At 34.8% G+C, this 17,079-nt stretch overlaps 2 protein-coding genes across 2 annotated transcripts in view; both read right to left on the reverse strand.

The window, feature by feature from the left end:
* Positions 1 to 422: 422 nt before the first annotated feature.
* LOC7498127 (probable leucine-rich repeat receptor-like protein kinase At1g35710) lies at positions 423 to 4,480 on the reverse strand. Its single transcript, XM_024591102.2, has 2 exons — positions 1,235 to 4,480; positions 423 to 1,086 (listed from the first exon to the last, which is right to left on the reverse strand). The coding sequence occupies exons 1-2, from the start codon at positions 4,458 to 4,460 to the stop codon at positions 689 to 691; spliced, it is 3,624 nt and encodes a 1,207-aa protein (XP_024446870.2). The 5' UTR covers positions 4,461 to 4,480; the 3' UTR covers positions 423 to 688.
* Positions 4,481 to 13,241: 8,761 nt separating this feature from the next.
* LOC127904804 (uncharacterized) overlaps positions 13,242 to 17,079 on the reverse strand; it is a 40,182-nt gene continuing 36,344 nt past the window's right edge. Inside the window, exon 3 of the mRNA XM_052449693.1 lies at positions 13,242 to 13,580. Within this exon, the coding sequence (XP_052305653.1) occupies positions 13,564 to 13,580 (17 nt within the window). The 3' untranslated portion in view covers positions 13,242 to 13,563. The remainder of the gene's footprint in view (positions 13,581 to 17,079) is intronic.

The raw sequence follows: 17,079 nt of genomic DNA on the forward strand, positions 1-17,079 counted from the left end.
CTTGAGCTCATGTTGCCCACGAAGTGGAGGAGACGATGTTAGGAAACCATTTGATTCAACTTCAACAAGTTTCGATACGAAATATTTTGTGGATTTGGTGAATAAAATGGGAAATATGATGTCTCTCATTGGCAATGGAGAGATCAGAATGAATTGCAGAGTGGTGAATCCTTCTTAAAATTTACACGCATTTGTTTTTCGGGACTGGCAATGGAAAATGTTCACTTCTACATGCTTTCTGTATTGAATTAATCTTTGTTTATGCACGTAATCCCATTGGCATGAAATGGAAAGGGTAACATTGTTATTTGGTAACCAAGAAAATAAAGAAAAAAATTATTATCATCATGGATAACAAAGCACATGATCAAGATGAGAAATATGAAGCCACTTACTGGAACTGATGGGGAGATCATAATGAATTGTAGAAAGGACTATGGGTTTTAATCTTGCTCTTTCTACATTCAAAACCGAAACAAGGAGCACAGTTTTGTCAAATTTGAAAATATAGCATGATCATTTCTTAATTAATTGTTGTTTCACTTATCTTTCATAACAGGTATTTTTTGACATTCTTTAAAAAAAAAAAAAAAAAAGCCAACCCATGAACATAGTCTACATCAAATTACAGAATTTATTGCTCAAATCTATAGTTGAAGAGAAGAAGTTAAACCCCACAAAAAACTGGTCAGTCGACCACACTAACTGTATGTAAGAACAGATCTTCCAAACTGATTGTGTAAAATTCCTTTGGCAGAGAAGGCCACTGAGTCACAAGCTCCGAAGAAATTCTTCCCATTGTAGGTCGGGATTGCGGATTGGGATGCAAGCATGCAAGTGCTATCTTCATGATATGGACAACACCCTCTACTGCTCCTTTTTTAGGAAGCGAGATGCGTTGGTCAAGCACATCCTTCAACAATGTCTGTTGAGAAATCGGTGGCTTCGAAGATGATGAGGAAGATGCTTGTGATGAGATTGTGGAGATGAGATCGCCTGGGTGCCTTCCCATCATCACTTCCATTGTTACCACTCCGAAGCTATAGACATCACATTTTTCAGTCACTTTCATCGTGTAAGCTAGCTCTGCCAAAAAAAATGGTTATGCTGTGTATTTATTACATAGTTGATAGAAATAAAATTGAAAAAAAAAATTACTTAAGTATTTATAATATAAGCTAAAAACATACTATTATAGGAAGTAGGAACTTAATGTTGAAGTAAAGCTACGCACCTGGAGCAGTATATCCAAAAGTACCTGCAAATGAGGTCCAATTGGATGAGTCAGGCATCAACAGTCTAGCTGTGCCAAAGTCAGAGACATGTGCCTCATATTCCAAATCCAGAAGGACATTATTGCTGGTAATGTCTCGATGAATGATCGGAGGAGAGCAAGAATGGTGTAGATAGGATAAAGCTCCAGCCATCCCTTTCACAACATTTAGCCTTTTCATCCAATCCAGCTCAATTGCTTGTTCCTCACTGGTTATGATCTTTCTCAAGCTTCCTCTTTCTATGAACTCATAAACCAAAAAAGAGTGCTTTGCATGTGAGCAAAATCCATACAGCTTCACGATATTTCGATGTCGAATATTTGCCAAAACACAAACTTCCGTTTCAAAAGCTTTAAAATCGGACAACTTGTCTGTTTGTGACCGGTGAAGTTTCTTCACAGCAACCACCTGTTCTGCTGGCATCACTGCTTTATAAACAGTTCCATATCCTCCTTCACCAATGCAGTAGTTGGAATTGAATTCCTCGGTAGCTGCAATGATATTCTCATACAACAACTTCCCATCATGGCCCAATATCGTGAATAAGTTTCGATCTTGTTCAATATTCCCTGGCTCAGCTTTTCTCTTCCTAGCTCTTTGGCGGAGAATGAATAAAGCTCCAATCACAACAAGCACTAATAGTAAGCTTCCTAAAAGAGGGAGTACAATCAAAATAACAAGTTTGTTGCTCTTTCTCTTAACAGTTCTGCTGCTTTTTGGAAGATTGCATGGCTTTAGACCACTGGCGTTGCCACATATACCCATATTATCCCTTAATGCCTCAAATGAAGCGTTGTGGAAGGCTTTGGTATCGGGAATAGGGCCATGTAGCTCATTGTATGATATATCCACAACTGTCAAGCTTAATAGATCTTTGAAAGTGCGCGGAATCAATCCAGAAAGCATGTTGTGAGAGACATTCAGAGTTTCCAACATTTGCAGTTGCCCAAGTTGCCACGGTATCTCTTGAGCTAAGAAATTGCAACTAAGATCAAGATCTTGAAGAGAACGCAGAAAGCCCATCTCCTGTGGAATGCTATTTGTAAATTTATTATTACTGAGGTTCAGCAACAATAAATTTGAGCACTCCCCAAGTTGTTTTGGAATCGATCCACTTAGATTATTAGATGCTAAATCAAGGATTTTGAGGGAAGAAAGCATCTTGATGTCTGAGGGAATGGCACCTGAAAGATGGTTGTTGCTAAGAGTAAGGTTGTACAACAGCTTCAACCCCCCTAATTCTTTTGGGATGGTTCCTTCTAAGTGATTTGAGGACAGATCAATCAATTGTAATTGAGTAGCCTTCCCGAGCTCTGTTGGTATCTCCCCAGAAACATTATTGTTTGAGATTTTCAAGCTCGTTATGTTACGATAATCTCCCCATTTCAAAGAAAGCTCGCCATAAAAATTATTGTAACTCAAATCAACATAATTCAAATGTGGATAGATGCCAAAATCCTCAGAAATATTTCCTGTCAATTGATTCCTATCAAGTCTTAGTCGGTGTAAACCGGTACAGTTTTTCAAGCTTTTCGGGATGGAACCGGAGAAATAGTTGTTACAAGCAATAAATCTTTCAAGTACTTCTCCATGGCATAGCTCTTGTGGCAAATGACCCGTGAATTCATTGTAAGACAAATCCAAAAACTTCAAATGGGTAAGATTGTTCATCTTTAGGGGCAATGATCCGCGAAGTTTGTTCTCACCGAAGGTCAATTTCTCTAGAGATTTAAGCTTTCCTATTTCTGAAGGAACATATCCATATAAATTATTTTCACCTAGATAGAGAAAGGATAGGTTTTTTAAATTTCCAATAGAGGAGGGGATCAAACCATTGAGATTGTTTTCATCTAGTTCTATATCAACGAGCATGCTCATGTTCCCAATAAAAGAAGGTATAGGACCAGATAGTTGGTTTTGATAAAGGGAGAGAAAAGATAGATTTGTCAAGTTTTTAATTGAATTAGGGATTTCACCGGTTAAAATATTACTTGAAAAGTCAAGATCATAGAGAGATTCTAGCAATCCAATGTCTTTAGGAATGGAACCAGAGAGTTTGTTACGCCAAAGATAGAATATTGATAGGTTCCTCAAATTTCCAACAGAGGAGGGGATTGAACCAATGAGATTATTTTGTCCGAGCTCTACATCAATGAGCATAATCATATTCCCAATAGAGGTAGGAATGGGACCAGAGAGTTGATTTTGAAAAAGGTGGAAAAATGATAAGTTCGTTAAGTTTCCTATTGAATTAGGGATTGCACCGGTTAAATTATTACTTGAAAAGTCAAGATCATTGAGTGATTCTAGCAACCCAATTTCTCCAGGAATGGAACCAGAGAGTTTATTACCCCAAAGATAGAGTATCGATAGACTCCTCAAATTTCCAACAGAGGAGGGGATAAAACCAGTGAGATTATTTTGTTGTAGTTGTAGATCAATGAGAAAGCTCATGTTCCCGATAGAAGAAGGGATGGGACCAGAGAGCTGGTTTTGAAAGAGGTGAAGCAAGGATAAGTTTGTCAAGTTTCCAATAGAGAAGGGGATCACACCAGTGAGATTATTTGCAGATAATGAAAGAAGGGAAAGAGACGTCAACTTTCCAATTTCACATGGGATGGAGCCACTAAGAATATTTCCACACAGATACAAGATGTTGAGACTTTTCATTAAGCCTATCTTAGATGGGATGCTTCCCGTGAGATTATTATCACATAAATTGAGCTCAGTAATCTTGGGTAGATTATCAATGCCTGATGGAACGGTTCCATGAATTGAATTCCTCTGGAGATTGAGAGAGAAAAGATTGGGGAAGGATGAGAAGTTGAGATCATAAAGCGTACCTCTCAAGCCAAAGTGTGGAAGGCTCAAGTTGGTGACGCTTCCAGAACTGTCGCAAGTGATTCCAGTCCAGTTAATGCAAGGGCTGATGCCGAACCAAGAAGAAAGAAGAGATTGGCTTTGGTTGTCAAGACTTGCCTTCCATTTAAGAAGAGCCTCAGCTTCTGTATTATTACCTCCAGCAACTTTGGAATTGGCAGCACTTATAGCCGTACCAAATATTGAAGTTTTAGAGGAAGTGTGATCAGCAATAACAAAGAAAGAAGAGTAGTAGAACATGTGAAGGAGCAAAAACAGGACGTGGAGAAAGATTGAGAAGAATGGTTTGTGTAGCAGGGACGTCATGGTTGTGTGTTTTTTCAAGAGATAATAATAAAGTAATGGTAGGCTCCTTCATTTATAGGATGGAAAACATGATTGGAATCTTCTTCTTAATTTCATTCGAATATTACAAATCTGAAATTAATTACCAATTCATCAATAATTTCTTCTCCCTTTCCGAAATCAAATCATAGGATGCGACAATATTATTGTGGGCTCGCTTTACTAATGTGCAAGTCCTATGGACTTACACATTGTTGACTTCCTTTGTGTTAAGCACACTTTTTTGAGAAATTATAGTGTTACAGTTTTAGGATTTTTATTTATCGAGATTAAACTTAAACAAAAAATGCTCATCGAATATATATATTAACTAGCCATAAAAAAACCCAGTTAATTCTATTATAAATAATAAAGAATATTTCAAACAGTTTTTATTTCATATTAAAAAAATAAAACATTTATCTAATATAGTAAATTTTGATATGGAATAGTAACCGGCAAGGAAAGCATAGTGGGCTCACGGGCATAACGTTGAGCCAAGCAAGAGGAAAACCTTTGATTGTCCTCCTACACGCGCGAGACAACGCCTATACTTTTTGAACCTTTTATCTGCAACATTAATTTGTTTTTGGCCTTTAAACTATTTTTTAAACACTTGAAATTAGTTTTTTAACAGTCACAAAATCCTAACAACTTTTTTATTTTAAAAACTTTTTAACAGTCACAACTCTTTAATTTCCTAACAGTTCTTTTATTTTTTTTTAACTATTATAACAGCTCTTTAATTTTTTAATTTTTTTTTTGTTTAGCTGTAACATGTTAGCTGTCTATATATATATATATATTTTGCACTTATACTTAAAAAATTATAATATTATTTTTCTATGTTCGAAAAGTTTGTTGGTATTTCTTTTTTATCTTGGTTTATTGTTTATGTAACTCTCATTTTAGAGGAGGAACTTGTTGAATTCTGGAGAATAGCCTTATGTTGAGAAAATATACTTAAAAGACAGTTTCTATACACGTCTCAAATTATATTTTATTTTTGTTCTTCTTTGTATTTTAGTAATATAGATGAAAACACTACTGCTACCAGGACTGCTCTCCTCAACAATGTTGTTGTTGAGAACTCTGTTATTGTCATCTTTATTGTTGCTAACTCTGCTGCTGCTGCTACTGTTTCATTAGCTAAGGGACCATGATAAGTGAATTGAATTGTTCAATAAAACTATGAATGCTCTCGTTCTCGACACAGTTAAATACGCTAGTCTACTTGACGCTATCGTGCTCAAGGGGATAATGGAGGGCTACCAAATATTCCACTCCACTAAATACATAATGGAGGGCCAACGTTGTCAAATTCAAGAAATTGGGGAGACCATGGAAACAAGTAAAACGAAGGATGGTTCCTCGTATCACAATTGTTTTTCATGGCACGGTCATTTTTGGCACTCAGTGGACGTGGGCTAAGACTCTTGTGAAATTGAGGGGGGAAAATATATTGTCGAAAATTATTTTATAAAGATAGCATAATTCATGTGCGTGCGATTTAAAGAATGTAGAACATGTCTGATGAGTCTGCACTCTCATGAACTTGATTTGTTGTTGAGCAATAAAGCTTGCTTGCACAAGGAATGGCACCTGAAAGATGTGGGTCAAGCTGACTGCAAGGACTGAGAGGGTTTAGGCCAAGTGGGGTCAGTAATGCAGCGAGCAAGTCTGAGGTTTGAACACTTTGTCAATCTCTTATTGGCCAAGTATTTTCACGAGCTATGTAATGTTAGAAAGGAGGGTAAAAAGCTGGTCTCAATTGGGAGTATTTCCTCCCACCTAGTCTAACATTTAAACAACCATGCCGGGATTTGCTTTCAAAGGGGTTGAATGTGCAAATATGAAAGGCTTTTTCATGTGTTGGGAATTGGAACTTGGTTCCAGTGTGGTGAGCTGTATGCATATAAAGTGGGTCTTGTTCTTGTTGCTTCAACTACGAACAAGAGTAAAGTTTAGGTTAGGGCTTAGAGGGCCGTTGTTTGGCTAACGTTCTCCAATGCAAAGGCTGGTTTAAGTCTGTACTTCGAATTGAATTCGGAGAGTTCTTTGTCCGTTGGTTCTCTTCCGGTCCCCTACGGTTCATTGCAATCTTCTGCTGAATTTCCTTTCTCATTTGTCGATTGCTATCGTACTGCACTATGCAGTCATTAATTACTATAAGCATAATTACGAATTTACGATACCTCCTGAACTTCGACCGATTTGATTTAGATCCTTGTTCTTTCAAACATTGAATTTACACCCCTTGAACTCTTAATTTGTTAAATTAGATGCCTTTTAACACATTACGAGAGAGTTGTCTTAGTTTGTTCATGATCAAGTCACGACTCGTAACTTCATTTACCAGTGGGGCCTTTGCTAGAAATTAACTTCATGTAACAAACGTCAGGTTGATGATTCATACATCTGCAGATCTGCATAAAATTTTTGAACTAGTAAATGATGGGTATTCAAGGTTTTAACACCATATCAAAGAACCAATTCAATTCAAAAACTTAAATTATTAAGTGAGTTTTTATAATTTATATTATTAATTATACTAAAACCTTAAACATTTCATCATAAAATAAAACACAAAGAATTTATAATTATAGCTTACAAAATAAGATTTTCATCGATCACAATCATAATATCATCATAAATGTAAATTAACTCCTGTTTCTCTGGTGCTTGACACTGTTGAAATTTCCAAATCATCTTTGCTTCCCCTTTCCAAATTATTGTCGGTAAGTCCAACGTTCACACTCTATCTTGCTTAAGGGGCTGAATAGTGTAGACGGGTCAATGGGGATGGAAAAATTGTAACGCTGTGGATGTGGATTTGTCGGCAATATTTGATATTGATATTGTGTTAAAAAAATTTAAAATTTTTTATTTTTTTAATTAATATTTTTTTAATATTATCAGATCATTTTGATGTGTTAATATCAAAAATAATTTTTTAAAAATAAAAAAAATATTATTTTAATATATTTTAAAATAAAAAATACTTTAAAAAATAATCATTTTCATTTTTTAAATTGATATTTTTTTTATAATTTCTTCCAAATCATTGCATGCGACAGTATAGTGGGCTCGCCTTACTAATGTGTGGACTTTCTTGATCTTAAACATAATTTCATCAGAAATTATACTATTACAATTTCTTATGAGATTGATTTTATTTTTAAACATGTTTTTTATTTATCAAAATTTAAACTTAAACATTTATGGTTATCACAATTTTAAAAGGATTACTCAATTAAAGAGGAATTATTAGGTATTTTGCACACCTTATGATTATGCCTTTTAGGTATTTTTTAATTGCTTGATCGAAGTCATCACAATATATAGTGTGGACATCAGCTAATTAGGCTAAACACCGTGGAAGGAATTTTTTTTTGCAAAGTTTGATTATTTGATTACCTAATTGTTGACAAATGGGTTCTAATTCATGCAGCTGCAGACTCCTTCCTTTTTTATCCTCAAATTCGGCTAGAACATTCACAATCAATTAAATGGCATGATCTATCATACGCTCCTTGAGTTTCTGCTAACCCTTTTGTTTTCCAAAATGTCCGAATGTATACTACACTCATTATTCATTACTGCTTTAATGGAGGAAATTCTGAGTTTCCATGCATGAGTCAGTCCAGCAATGATCGAGTTTCACGTACGGCAATGCTAAGAATAACAGTAGCTGTCTAGCTAGGAAGATTGCGATATCATTTTTCATTGGCCAATCAATGGCAAGTCTGTGCATTTCTGATTTTGTTTTTCATGTATCTGCATACAGGAACAAGTATTGATCAAAAGCATTCTGAAACCTTTCCTAATCTTTATCTGAGAAAGAGGTTTGTCTTCTTTGCGCTTGTTGGCTAACCTAATTCTCTGGAAGAAATTGAGAATCTTTCTTTCAAGTTGCGTTTTATTTGTGACATTGATGAGAACGTCCTGTATAGCTTGTTGAATTATTGAAAATTCTTGCAAGCTTAATTATTGGTCAATGTAGTACTAATTTCTCTCAAACTCTTAAAGCAATACTCTGGATCGAGTTGTGTTGTTGGAAGAATCACAAGCGTTACAAAAATAAACAGGTCAATCACTTCTAAATTTCTGAAGCAAGCATTGAAATTGAAATTGAAGAATTTCTGGAATGGATGAAGATAATGGAATTTGATTGCAAGATTCATTTGTAAATGAGAAGGGAATTGAATTGGAGAATAGAGCTTAATTTATCTGCTTTTATGACACAAAATATCAATCAAATTGATCAGTGACTAACGCTAGTCAAGCTATGAATACTACAATTCTTTTCTATTCTCTCCTTTTAGTTTCAGATGTTCTCAATCTCTAATTCGTTATGTCTGTGTTGGAACTGTATCGAAATGCGTGATTAAACCCCATTTCCTGCGGTGTTAGTCTATCCTTTTTGTCCATCAATACTACAATTAATGCAAACTCTTGTGTCTGACTACAAAAGCACACGCACCTTACTGCTAGTTGTGCACTAGTACTGCAATTTCACTTAAAGTTTCTGAGCTTAATACCTATGGCTGCTCTTCGATCCTTGTTATTGTATTTTTCAGCAGCTGCTGCTATTTTGAACCCTTCACATGTCGCTTTGCTCCTTGACTACCTATACTTACAGTGCCCTAAGATTAAACATATTGTGTCCGAGGGTCAAAGTAAGTTCAGTATTTAATTGCTCGAGACTCCTTGAAGAAAGCAAATATCCAAAATCACTAGTAACACGCTATCGTGCTCAAGGAGATAATGGAGGATTACCAAATATTCCACTCCACTGAAAGATAATGGAGGGCCAACGTTATCAGATTCAAGAAATCGGCGAGACTAGGGAAACAAGTAAAACAAGGATGGTCCCTCGTATCACAAGGAATGTCGGCTGAGACTCCTGTGAAATTGAGAGGAAAAAGTATATCGATCGTGGGAAATTGAGAGATTCTATCTAGTAATTAAAAAAAAAAGGTATATCGTGGGAAACTAAGAATTTCTATCTAGTAATTAAAGAAATCTATAAATTCTAAAATGTGTACTGGTTCTAGATATTTAATTAAAGAGTTTGTTATGTACATGATAAACGATATCATCTTTACTATATTTTTTTTATGGAATATTATTTTTACTATGTGTTTTTTTTTTCAATTTATCTTTTTTTATTGCTCTTAATTATCCTTATTGCTTTTAATTTATATTTTTTATTTCTAATTTCTAATATTTTTTTAAAAATTTGATGTCGGTTTTTAAACATGTCAGAAAATGACATCAGTCTCTAAAAATAAAAAAAACTCTTCAAAGATATTGATGTTAAATTCTAAAAAAAGGTTTCATCAAAATTGATAAAAATATTATTTGAATTTAAATCTAGACATACATTCTTTTTTTTTTTTTAAAGAGAGAGAAAATAGTGTTTATCCTTCAAAGAAGAAATTTCATCAATGTTGTTAAAAGAATGGGTGTTGAATCTACTATGATAAGAATTGTGCTTTAAACCAAGTAGAAAAAATGAGTTTGGGCCTTTTTGTTAAAAACAATTCTTGGAAATTGTTGAATTTTATCATTGTTTTTTTTTTTTTGTTCTTTTAGAAAAGAAACATGAGTTTTTATATATATTTTTTTGGTATATGGTTTCAATAGGCTAGTTTATTAGACCAAAGTCTTAATAGATTTAATATAATTATTATTAAGTTCAAATATTTTTAAAAAATAAAAAAACTTGGCCACAATGCACAATATATACTTGACCCAAGCCCATTAAACCCAGATTAATAAAGCTATAGCCCGATATTCATTAAAGAAAATCCAAGCCTACAGTCCATCACGCAGCCCACGGACCGTGATGAATAAACCTAAGGAAACTAAATCCAGCCCATTTGCTACAACCCACATAAGCCTTATCCAAGAAACAAAATGGGCCAAATCCAGAATATCCCCTAACCCAATGAAAAAAAACACGGGCTTGTCAAAGAACCCAAAATCCTAAAAAAAAAAAACAAAAGCAAAGGCTTATGTTTTTGGATCCATGAACAGCTTGTAAAACTGGTGTTAATATTGTAAAGATTAAGAGCGAGTCAGAGATTGTGGTTATAGTTGCCAACTAATTGTTATTATTGCAACAAATGTAAATATAATCTATATATATATATGAACTGATGAAATGGATATGGTTGATCATGAAGACCAATATTTCACTTTCATTATTGAAACATGTAGGTTGAAGCAAGCTCACCCCAGCCCAGCATACCATCCTTCTAAGCCCCCAAAGCATCTACTAGCTAGAACAGATCAAAGCTTTAATTTGAAAGACCACTCGAAAAGAAGAAAATACAGGAGGGTCGATGAAGAAAAGAGGGTCTGCTGCCGGTGTAGAAGTCACTGGAAACAACCATATTGGAGGCTTAGGATCGATATATCTTCTACCGCATGCGCAAGCCCCTAAAATAAGCAGAAGGACTTGCTTCAAAGTTTCTCCTTGGTATGCGCAAGTTCCTCCCCGGTGCTTTCATTGTTTTAACTCTCTTGGAAAGACATCCGCAGCAACTACCGAACAGGAGTAGTATCGCTACCGCTGCAACAATTATAGGTACGTTTTCTTTCTTAAGCCATTGGAGGACATACACCACTATAGATTTCTTAGTTAGATCAAAAGGCGTACGTCTGTAATCAGACACAGCACCAGAAGCCAGAAATTTTTCTTTATTAGATCAAAAAGGTAATTGAAAATCGTGGAGAGAGAAGTTGGTGGTTCCATTGCTTGTTAGGGGGTAGACTCTGATTTGTATAGAAATGAATGGGGAGGAGAGTTTCTGGGTAAGGAAGAGAATCAAGAGGATGCGAGAGACGAAGATTGTAAATTTGTAATGACATATGAGCAGGGAACGCAATCAATGGTGCCTCTTATCAAGTGAAAAAAAACAAACTGTGGTTTTTACGTAGTTATAACTTCACTTGAGGATTGACTTGGAAAAGGCTCGGGTTACGGCGATGTTTTGTTTTTCTTTTTTTAAAAATAATATTGATTTATTTAAGTTTTTATTATGCTGAATTAAATATGTTTTAATTCATGTTCAATTCTACTATAAACTTAACTCACATCAGAATCAATTCTATTCATTGAATCGAGTATAATTTAATAACTATGAAAATTTATGAGTATAATTTAAAAAATATTACAGCTAAAGTAACAGTTTTTTTAGATAATTATCGAGAATATATAGAAAAGATCATAAAAGAGCTGATGTAAAATACAGGGACATGATAAAAAAAAACTAAAAAAAATAAAGAGAATGAAAAAAAATGGTCTGCCACAACAGAAATAAAGAGACTATAAAAGAAGAAGCAAAACCTAAAATGACTAACTAAGATTTTTTATTACACCATAATTTGATACCATCAAAATATCTTAAGATGTCATTTCCTGTATAAGTAAAGTTTGAATCCAGAATATACAACCAAATAGTAACCCGATAAAAGATGGTGAAAAAATAATCAAACAAGTTTATAGTTCCCTCCTCATAAACAATATTGTTCCTCAACAATCAAATACTCCAATTGGTACAAATGAAGATTAGTCTCCAAGCTAACCTTTGAAATTTGCATTGCACCATTATGAACCATTATAGTAGCAATAAGCCTAGTGTGCTCAGTAAACATTATTAGATACCCCATCAATCCAATATTTTCATCCAAACACTCCTAGAAAAGTTACAATATATAAAAAAGTGCTCTATCAGAAGCAAAAGACATACAAAGCTTGAGTAGCGGCCAAAAAATCTAGTGATGAAGACAAGCTCTAATACTAACTTTGTCCTCAACTACTAATTAAAGAAACACCTGAACTTTCAGAGGAGCCCTTTTAATCTAGATATTAGCTTTAAAAACTGTATCATTAGCTAAAAAGATACTATCAATTAGGATGTAAGAGAACTTAACTGAGAAGCTTTTATCAGAATTATACGGTCATAAGCAAAATAATAGTTTTATCTTAAATTTCTTGAATTAATTTAATTTAATAACTGTGAATATTCACGTAATTTGGAAAATACGAGTGTCAGACATATTTTAGATGTACGCGTCTCTTAGAATTGATGTCATGTTCAACCCACCAACTATAGAAAAAAGAAAGCAGAAGCTAGAAACAAAGCAAAACAGAATATAGCATAATTTTCTTTGTTATTATTTATTTATGCTTCACATATGGTAAAACATACATATATTATAATGCCAACTATCCAACTACTCCCGCATGATTATTGACTCATTGATATGAATTAGTGACTTAATAGTTTGACTAAATCAGTGATTGGATCAGGTTTAAAAATATCTATTGATAGAATTGATTGGAAGATTTTTAAAGAAGACTATAAACAACTAATAATAATAATAAAAAAAAAAAGACTCATTCTCTCCCCCTTCGCATGCTGATACAGGCTACATTAGGAATTATTTGGAAAACCCTTGGATTGGTTTCCAAATTATCCACCAATTCCCAACTGGGATCTAACAAATTAAACGAAACAAAATCATTTCAATTGAATTTTGAAAGTTTTCGAAATCCCGAGTAAAGAACATTATAGAAAGCAAAATCATTCAATGACTTTAAATCATCGTTTCACAATTTTCGTTGCCCAGTAAGTAATCTATGACAAACAAGTGAGTAAGTATTCATTTTATCGTGATTCAATTATAGAAAACAAATCATATTTAATTGAAGCAATGTTCACTCAAGGAAGACGCAAGAATGTATGCCAATTGTCATGTAAATATAATCTATATATATGAATTGATGAAATGGATATGGTTGATCATGAAGACCAATATTTCACTTTATTATTGAAACATATAAGTTGAAGCAAGCTCACCCCAGCCCAGCCTATCCCATGCAGCATACCATCCTGCTAACCCCCCCAAGGCATCTACTACTACTAGCTAGAACAGATCAAAGCTTTTGAAAGACCACTCGAAAAGAAGAAAACACAGCAAGGTCGATGAAGAGAAGAAGAAAAGAGGGTCTGCTGCCGGTGAAGAAGTCACTGGAAACAACCATATTGGAGGCTTAGGATCGATATATCTTCTACCGCTTGCGCAAGCCCCTAAAATAAGCAGAAGGACTTGCTTCAAAATTTCTCCTTGGTATGCGAGAGTTCCTCCCTGGCGCTTTCATTGTTTTAACATTCTTGGCAGAACCTCCACAGCAACCACGAAACAGGAGTACTATCACTACCACTGCAACCATTATAGGAACGTTTTCTTTCTTAAACCATCGGAGGACATATACCACTGTTTCGGGAGCGAGAAATTTCTTTATTTGATCAGAAAGCTTGTGGGTTAAATCAGACACTGCATCGGAAGCTATAAATTTCTTAGTTAGATCAAAAGGCGAACGAATGTATTCAGACACAGCATCAGAAACCAGAAATTTCTTTATTAGAGAATAAAGGTTATTGATATTTGTGGAAAGAAAAGTTGGTAGTTCCATTGCTTAGGGGGTAGACTGCGATTTGTATAGAAATAAATGGGGAGGAGAGTTTATGGGTAAGGAAGAGAATCAAGAGGAAGAACGAAACGAAGAGGGTAATGACATATGAGAAGGGAACACACAATTAATGGTGTCTTTTATCAAGTGAAAATGAAAGAAAAAAAACGAGGAGGGTAATGACTTGAGGATGGACTAGGAAAAGTATTGAGTGACTGTGATGTTTTGTTTTTGTTTTTTTTTTTAAAATTGATTATTTAAGTAATCTATCACAAACAAGTGAGTACAGTATTTATTTTATCGTGATTCAATTATAGAAAACAATAGTATTTAATCGAAGTAATGATCCCTTAAGGAAGATGCAGAGCATCTGTGTCAATTGTCATCTACCCGCTCACCACCAACTTTTCTTTGAGGTTTAACTAAAGAAAAGAAACTTAGTAATGGTGATCATGAGACCGCTCTAAGTTTTTTATTATTATTCCTTTCGATTTATTAAAGATGGTAATGGAAGAGGAAGGAAACTAAACATATCACACTAATAATAATGGCAAAAATGATCGATGGGCATCACAAATTCAATTAACGAAACTTACACGTGAAAACAACTTAATGAGAAATCATTACGACGTTGAATACTGCTCTTGTCATATTCAGGATGGAAGCATATTTCATATGTATCATAAGATAAGTTGTATTATTATTTGTTTTTTTTATTTAAAATTGAGTATTTTCTATTCGTTTATCTTTTCTAAGGTTCAAGGTAGATTTCTTTTTATAAAAAAATCTCTACCTTATCGGGTTAAATCCTAACCATTTTAAAGTCTGAATTTTAATTAATATCGTATTTTTACACCTTCCATCTTTAATACTCCAGGGTGTACTTTATCGTATAATTTTACACCCCATGAATATTAAAGTTTACATCTTGACCCTAAAAAAATTGGTGAAAGGATTTTTGATATTGTGGTCAAATCCTAATGGATAATCATAAACTGGTTACAATATCTATTTTGCATTTTAAAACATGAACAAGATGCAATTTTTTTTTCTTTTTAAGAAAATTTGCTTGAAAAATTTTAGGATTTGACCATATGCATGAAAAAAAAATATTGGAAATTTGTCGTTTTTATTTTCATATATAATATATAATATTATATATATTAATTAAGTATTATTAAAACATGTGGGCTGGGCCAAGCTCAGTACCAGAAAAGGTGGGCTAATACCGGCCTCACAAATTTTTTTTTTTTGGGTGGCCGGGCCGGACCCAGCCTAGACACTTGGGCTGGGCCACCACTGGCCCGACCCAAAGTCAATGTTAATTATTTACAAAACGTGATAGTAGTTGACGTTCTGCATGCAACCAAATTGGTTGCAGAAAATGGAGGTTGACGGAGGATTGGCTCACTCGAAGGAGTCTCGGCCATGATCAAGAGGCTTAACTAGTGGTTCTGGCGGCATTGCTGCGAGGAACGATGACCTGAGTTGTTCACAGGGAGAAGAGGAAGACTTCTGCAGAAGTGAGAGAAAGGAAGAAAAGGTGGTTGTTTCAGGCATGGGGGTGGCTGGGTGGTGGTTAAGCTAGCTACCTGTGGTGGAGCTGGTGGTGGCTCTGGTTGGTAGCTGGAACGGCAAAGAGAAAGAGGGAGATAAAAAAATTTGCAGAAACAGGGGGTAGAGGGGTTGGTTTTGGCCGACTTTGAACCTGATTTTTTTCCTGCTCAGGCCATGAAATCCACCCCTATTTATAGGGGGTGGAAGATGTATTCTTGTCTGCACAGGGAAAAAATTTCAGCCCTTGATTCTATTGGTAAGGATTCTAACCATTGGTTCAAAGTAAGCACCATGAACTGTCAAATCTAACAATTCAAGGCTGTCTGAGTTCGCTATTTTAGGCTAGTGCCGAGGTCGTTTTGATGATAATATGCCTAAATGGACCATACTCGGGGATAAAGGGATGTCAGGTGACTATTTTGGTTCCTGTGTTGTCTATTTTTGTGGACATATGAGGCATTAAATGCACCTGAAAAGTAACCACTCAAGCAACATTCTCGGGCAAAATCGAGGAAGAAAATAAACAGTGACAAGACGACACGTCATCTAGCTCTCTCTCTCTCTCTCTCTTATTTTTTTAAATGCAAAAAGGGTTTCGTTTTTTGTTAAATAAGGGATTTTTGTGAAACTTTAATTGAGTCCTTCAGCTTTCGCATTCATTCAATTGCACCCTTAATTAGCCATAAACCTTTGATTTAGTGCAATTTAGCCCCTGCTGAACTCCAATTTTAACCCTGAATTTCAGCTCTTTTTGCACTTTGGTCCTTGGTTTCGGATTTATGCAATCTAACCCTTGATTAACCATTAAACTTCTAATTTTTTCAATTTCACCCCTGGTTTCAACCAATTAAGCCCTTGGAGTTCGGCGCCTTTTACAAACTAGTCCTTAGCTGCGAAAATCTTTAATTTGACCCCTAATTGACCCCAAAACTTCAATTTTCTTGTGATTTTACCCCTGATTTTAATGAATTATCTTGGTAAAAATTAAATTTGATGTCTTGAAATTACAATCTTCTCAATTAAACCCAAATTGGGCTTCCAAACTTAATTTTTATTAGCTGAGGGACCATGATAAGTGAATTGAATTGTTCAATAAAACTATGAATGCTTTTGTTCTTGACACGATTGAATGCGCCATAGTTTTGAAGTCAGCTCGGCGGGTCAACCCGGGGCTGGAACCGGGCCAAGTTTAAGAAAAAATTAGGAAAGTTAAAACCCGGGGTGACCTGGTTAGCCCGGCAAACTCGGTTCAAAACCCGGTTGCAACTCGTTGACTTTTATTTTTTTATTAAAACAATGTCGTTTTAATTTTTTAAAAAAATTAAAATTAACTTAGACAACCCGATAACCCGATTAAAACTCAAAATCTAAGACTTGGACAAATGATAGCACGCTGTCGTGCTCAAGCGGATAATGGAGGGTTACCAAATATTCCACTCCGCTCAATACATCATGGAGGGCCAACGTTGTCAGATTCATGAAATTGGCAAGACACTTGTGAAATTGAGGGGAAAAAATATGTTGTAGAAAATTAAAAGTTTTTATCTAGTAATAAAA

Source organism: Populus trichocarpa, chromosome 19 (genome assembly GCF_000002775.5).
Source record: "Populus trichocarpa isolate Nisqually-1 chromosome 19, P.trichocarpa_v4.1, whole genome shotgun sequence".
Classification (NCBI taxonomy): Eukaryota; Viridiplantae; Streptophyta; class Magnoliopsida; order Malpighiales; family Salicaceae; genus Populus; species Populus trichocarpa.